The sequence below is a fragment of the Antechinus flavipes genome, chromosome 3 (assembly GCF_016432865.1).
Source record: "Antechinus flavipes isolate AdamAnt ecotype Samford, QLD, Australia chromosome 3, AdamAnt_v2, whole genome shotgun sequence".
NCBI lineage: Eukaryota > Metazoa > Chordata > Mammalia > Dasyuromorphia > Dasyuridae > Antechinus > Antechinus flavipes.
In genome coordinates this window covers 444,239,659-444,246,369 of record NC_067400.1, presented here as the reverse complement: position 1 = coordinate 444,246,369, position 6,711 = coordinate 444,239,659, and the positions used below count along the sequence as shown (strand labels likewise).

At 30.3% G+C, this 6,711-nt stretch overlaps 1 protein-coding gene across 2 annotated transcripts in view; it reads right to left on the bottom strand.

The window, feature by feature from the left end:
- Nucleotides 1-224: 224 nt before the first annotated feature.
- The window catches only part of ARL5A (ADP ribosylation factor like GTPase 5A), a 31,057-nt gene continuing 24,570 nt past the window's right edge, over nucleotides 225-6,711 (bottom strand). For both annotated transcript variants that reach the window (XM_051986407.1, XM_051986406.1), the window contains exon 6: nucleotides 225-5,657. In XM_051986407.1, coding sequence (XP_051842367.1) covers nucleotides 5,632-5,657 — 26 coding nt within the window. In that variant the 3' untranslated portion in view covers nucleotides 225-5,631. The remainder of the gene's footprint in view (nucleotides 5,658-6,711) is intronic.

Genomic DNA, 6,711 nt, shown 5'->3' with positions numbered 1-6,711 from the left:
AGGGAATTTTTACTTAGAATTTATATTAGTTTACCTTCTGTCTCATAAAAAGACTCTTCAGAAGATTTTTAAAAAACACCTTTTTTTGTAATAATGTAAACAAGCATCACACTTTCAAAAGGACAACACATTTTGTCATATAGCAGCTAAAATAAGTACTACAAACTATTCCAGAATATATCAAGTACTGAATTACAATAAAAACACTGACAATATAACAGCAGTAGGAATGGAGCTATTATAATTAACCTTCTTACAACAGAAGATATAATGTGAAACGAACAGCAGATATGGGAACAATTTTACTTTTTTTTAACTTTTACTTACTTATTTTTTACAACATAAGGCAAAGAAAATTACTCCATGTCAATATCTTCTCTATAACTTTTAAAAATTAATTTGTTTCATCACTGTACATACAAATGAATGCATTAGTCAAATCTCATCAGTCTTCTCTACATATGCACACCTGAACATTTCTGAGGTTTATTTATTACTTGTGAAACATTCTCATAAGCTATTACTACCAAGCAAGCTCCATGCTCTGTAACAGATAAACAGTTTCAGCCTTTTTTTTTTAATGGATAAAATAATAGTAATTTCCAAGTATGAAATGATCCATCTCCCTAAGCACCCATGAATCTATGAGTTCAATATCATGGGAGTATTTTCTTCAATTCTCCAATTCCTAATATCGAATGAAGACACTTTAGAATTTTCTATAGTTTCATATATTCATATGGAAAAAATGAGTAATTTGGGGTAGGAGAATCCTCTCTTTACAGATAGCTGTATAAAATTTGTTTGGCTATTAGCAATCAAGTTTACCAAAATATAGGCACCCAAATTCTCCAAATCTTGAACAGAACTTTTCAAGTGAAGCTTTCACTGCTCAGAATTCCAAATGTGTTATATCATGTGTACAGAAAAATACTGTATACTAAAAACAAAAACCCACAATCCCAAAAAACCAAAAACCAATCTTTGTAATACAGGTTAAATTCTATTACAAAAAACTCCCAGATGTTAAAATGTCTTGTATCATTACTTAGATGGGTCTGCGATAGAAAAATGTTACAAACAACAATGAAGTATAGACTGGGTAAAATGAATGAATTAAGCAAAAGAGTAAATTATGAACTTTAACTTTAACCAACAAGAAAGCACAACACTAGTCACTGTGCACTTTCCTCTAGTTTAGTAACCAAAAAACCCTATAAGCTTGGTCTAGTAAGTGCCTTGAAGAAGTGTGTTGCAGTATGAAGCCCCAGTGTATATGGGAATGATAGAAGTACAGAAGACAGGATGCCATAGCATGAGTGCTAGATACCAGAGTTCAAATACTGCCCCTGACATTACTGTGACAATTAATAAACTGGTTCTTTAATCTTGCAAAAAGGGAATACTTTCATGATTGATCTCAGAGGGTTTTATGAGGAAAGCATTTAAAAAACACTATCACATGCTTAATAAATGAAATATTGTTATTTTATGAGAAGTATCATGAACTTATTAACCTATATAAGAAACCGAGCCAAGCAAGGCTGTGGATTTAAAGGGGGAAAAAATAGAACTACTTTGGAGGTGTGGGGAAGAAAAGAGTAAACAGAGGAAATACAAATTTCAATAAGATAAAAAGAACCTGAAATACAAACTGATAAAAATATGGCAAAGTAATTCTACCTACAGTCTGTAGTTATACATTAAGGTCAATAAATACAGCATTTGTTCAAATGACATGGACAATAAGCCCAATCTATCAAAGAACTTAGATTTCCAAGTAAACTTTTAAAGGAAGGGAAGCAGGGTATTGGTATTTAAAAAAAAAAAAAAAAGGCTCAAAAAATGCATGAAGTTCAATGAAGATTACCAAATACTGAGAATAACCACATCTTCAAAAACCATCTTTCAAAAAAAAAATTCACATAATGGGGAATCAGCTATGGTGAAATTACTGTACACTTAAAGCTATTTAAATATAAGAATTCAATTACTAAAGATCAGATCTTATTAGGACAATTATCAGTTAACTACATGCCTAACATATCAAATTCTGTTATAGGCTCCACCGGACTCCTTTAATCTCAAACGTTTTTGTAGTACTCTTTTAGTAAAGGAGATAATTACTTTAGTAAAGGAGATAATAAATGGGAGTTATATAATATATACAATACTATGTAAGACAGACATTTATTAGATGAACTTAATAGTCATTGCAAATTAATTTTAGGCACTTCTTGAACACAGACTGTGAATACTGTCTCCCAAAAACAGTACAAGCTTTCAGTACATTATGGAACTTAATCTTTTGATCATGTATATTATATATATTGCATGACATTTCAAGTTTGGACTTTTTGAGTCTGGAACTCAAATTTAATTGGTAGAAAATTCCTAGTATTGGAAATCCCCCCTGCCAATGCTGACAGCAACTCTTCTGCAATTTATAGTTTTAGAATCAGGAAGATCTAAATTCAAATCTGACATATATTGATAGTATGACCCTCTGAGGCCCACCTCTTTATCCAATATGTGTTACTGTAGCTTAATTCTGTTAAATTAAGATTTAACACAAAAGACTACTTTTTAGTCAATAGAATCTTAAGTTTTAAAATGAAACCATTAATTCTTTAGGAAAGTTACAGAGTGAAAGTTATTTTTGAAATATTTTTGGTTTTTGTATGAATGAAATTGTTGTTCATAATTGTGCAGAAGTAAATAGCGCACAATACTATAGTTAAGAATTTCATTAAAGTAAATAACTTTTCTTAGATTTCATTTACATTATGCTTATTTTATAAAGACCAGGAAAATGCAAAGCTCCTTTTCAAAGAAAAGTCATGTTTCCTAAATTAAGATTGTTTTTCATTTAAAAAAAAAGTTACATAATAAACAATAAAAACATAACTTGCTTTAACCCACCTAATGTAAAAAAAAATTATGAATAATCACTATCTGTGAGCCTTCATTTTTCTGAGAATTAAAATGCACTACTTCAACCTGAAGGACTATAAAGATGAACTTTCAGTCTTCATCAGTGAGTCTGAAAATTTTTCCTCCTAACAAACCTGAAACTGCACAAACACAAGAGCTTTCACTTGTTTTAAAGGAAAAAAAAAATTCTTTTCTAAGTGCAACACATTCTATTGGTTCTCATGTCACTCTAACAGCAACTTGGGAAAACTATTCAAACTACAGCTTTGATACATGGTTTTAAAATCTAATTTAAAATATGCTTCTTTTAAATTTTCATGATTTCATTAATATGGATTCCTTCCCTGATGTAGATTACAGTTTTTCTTCTAGAGTTCCTGTGGTTGAAAAAAATCTCTCCAAATTTAGCCAGACTGGTCCTCAGGCAATAAAAATATACTTCATCACTGAGCACAACACAAAGCTTTTCCAACTTGGTAAGACCAAGTATATTTAAAATATATTTTTATTTAAATTGTGTATTTAACAATATACAATAAATTTGGAAAATAAAACATTAGGAAGAGAGCATACTGTCATCAATATGACTTGGAGGGACCAAAATTTCTTTTAAAAAGTCAAAGAAAGAACTTGAAGGATGCTGAGTGTGCCCCCACTTTAAAAAAACTCTCAGCTATAATTTTTGAAAATTTGGTTTAAAATACCATTTGCATTAGATAAATAACTATAACTTCTTTTTCCTAACAGGTGATTGGGGAAAAAGTTTGAAAGTATCTAGAGTTTGAGAATCAATTAAGCTTGACTCAATAAAGGTCTATAATTGACAGCCCGTCTTCAAAAGCATACTGATCTTTATATAATTAAAACTGTCATGCTTTCATTTTAAGCCTGAAAATGTATAATGGTTATAAAAACATAAAACACAATGTTCTTAATGTTAAATACTGAAGTGATCTACCAAAACCACATGCTTCTGACTTAGTTAAAATTTTATTATTTTTATAACATATTTTGGTAGTAATGACCTTTAAATCTATATTACTATTTATGATATGTACATCTATTTCTCCCTATAATTTCATTAATTTTGAAAAGATTCACATTAAGTTTTAAAATTATTTCTTGTACAATTTGGATTATATTGTTTTGAAATAGTTGGGATTTTAAAGTTAAACCAATATAATATGCAGGGATTTTTAAATGATAATAGTATTAGTACAATAGCTGTTCATGTTTATGTCAGAGGCTTATGTTTTGACTTTTAACAAATCTTTTTAAAAATATCAATTCAACATTTATAGTACTCTGAGCAACAGTATTATAAATGGCAATAAAGTTTAATATAGATTACTTCCAAAGTCACCATGCAAAACCATTTTGAAATCATAATAAACATTCAGAAAAATTCAGAACTAGTTACCTAGTTATTAAGCAATTTATTAAGTGGGAATAAATCTCTTAGCTATAATTTTAACTGTTCTCAAAATACTGATGTTTTAAAACTTAAAAAAAGTAAAAACAACTTCTTGCCTTCCATAGCAGACCATTATTAACCAATGGCAGAACCTCCACATTTCAGTGACTAGGATAGTATGCTTTACTCTTGAAGATGTCAAATTCATTTAATAGTTGTCATATAATTTAAGGTATGTACAGTGATTCTAACTAAAATCCAATACTTCAGAATTTTTGAAGGGTCACATCCTTTGATAGACGTATTTCTCAATTTTTTTCCTCATAATTGGCTCTGAAAATTCACTTCCTAAATTATATTCTCATAATTTAAAGTATAAGATTACTTATTTATATAGGCAATAAGTCCTTTAAAAAAAAATAAAAGAACATTCTGGAAATAAATTAGTGGCAGTTGGTAATATTAAATCAACTACACTATATAAGAATTTCACTCCAGTGTACCATATCTTTTTGTGTGTGTTTAGGAATTCATCTGACCCCCTCCCCCACTCCGAAACCCTAAATTTAGAAACTTTCAGCTTTTTTTTTTTCTTTTTTTAAAGAAGCAGTGCAAAATTTTTTCTGGGTAGGTTAATACAATACAGAGAACATGAAGACAAAGTATAAGTGACATGTACTGGTTTCATTCCAGGTATAAGTAACTATATTATTCATTTAGGTTAGGTATATTATTTACCTTTCTCTAGTACATAAATCAAAGCCATTAACCTAAATTGGAAGTATACACACAATACATATACAAACTGATGCAAAACATCTTTCTCATATGTAACATTACATTTTAAAAATAGTGGAAATTGAATACTTGTGCCATTGATTTGTTTTTTTGACTTAATCAAATGAAAAGACAACATTCAATTTAGGGAGGGTTATACTGATAATAAAGCTCTTGTAGTTAAAAATGTCTTCCTCTCCCTTTATACTTACCACAGACTACACAATGTCCTGAGAGGATTCATCATGACAGAAATGTCAATCACAGCTTTAAGACCTAACTTCAGAAGAAACTTATATGAAAGCAAACTGGAACGTGGGACTCCATCTTTCTTTTCAAAGAAGTGGTCTTAATTTGTTTCTTATAGAAAAAGTTTGTCAGTTTATTATAAATATATCTAACCCATTAATTTTTGCAGCTTTCAGGTTAATTATAGTCCAGCACTTCATTTATGCAAAGTCTACAAACAGAGGTCAGTAGAGATCATCTAATCTTAAGTCGTGACATCATCCATTCAAGTCCTTGGCACAATCTATAAATAAAGAAAATAAAACTATCTTGTTAATATGTCACATTTTAAGGGAATATATTCTAATGGTAACTATAGCTCACATTTATATGGACTTTATAAGAAACATTATTAGGAGCGAGCACTGGATTCAAATCCTAGCTGCTAATTACTAATTTGCAATCCTGAGCAAGTCACTTAACCTCTGGGCTTCATTCCTCTCATCTATCAAACAACAAGATGAGCTCTGTTGCTCTTGCCTTAGATCTAATCCTATGATCCTTTTACAAAGATTTTTTATATATCATTTTAATTGAATCATGCAACAACTCTGAGTTAGGTATCTTACATATGAGGAAACTGAAGTCTTAAAAGGACTGGGTGACTTACCTTTGATACCCATCTATTGAAAAGTTCTGATGATTTCTCTGGTTGGTTCTTTTTGTTAACTGGTTAAACCCTTTGAGAATCAGACTTACCTGAACTTCTATTCCCTGTTCTATATACCATCTCTCTCATTTTCTTGGCTTTTCAATTACAACATCTTCCTACACATGCTTTGATAAACCTATAATGAATCTACACCTTCAGGCATAACTTCCTGCCATACATGAGTAGCAGTTCTAGGCCTTTTATTTCTAAATACTTCCTGTACATTTGTATATGGATATAATAAATCCTTCCCGTAATATTTGTATGTGGCTATACTAATATACTTTGAAACAACATGTCTAAGAATGAACTCATCTTTCTAAAGATTATCTTCTTTCTGTCAAAAGGACTACATTCTTCTAAGCCTACTAGGCCTGAAACTATAGATATCACCTTTAAGGTATTTTGCTCCTTTGTTTTCTATATCTAGTTACCAAGTGGTATTTAATTCTTTCTTCAGAGGCCTCCTTAATTTTTCTTCTTTCCTATTCCCATTGTAACCAGCCTCAGACCAGGTCATCTCAGTTCACAATCATCTCCAAGGGTCCAATATTTCCCTACTAAATCCATTCTATTACCATACATCAGAATTAATCTTCCTAAAATAATCCTTGTCATATATGTCAAAAATTTCCTTGCCTCCTGA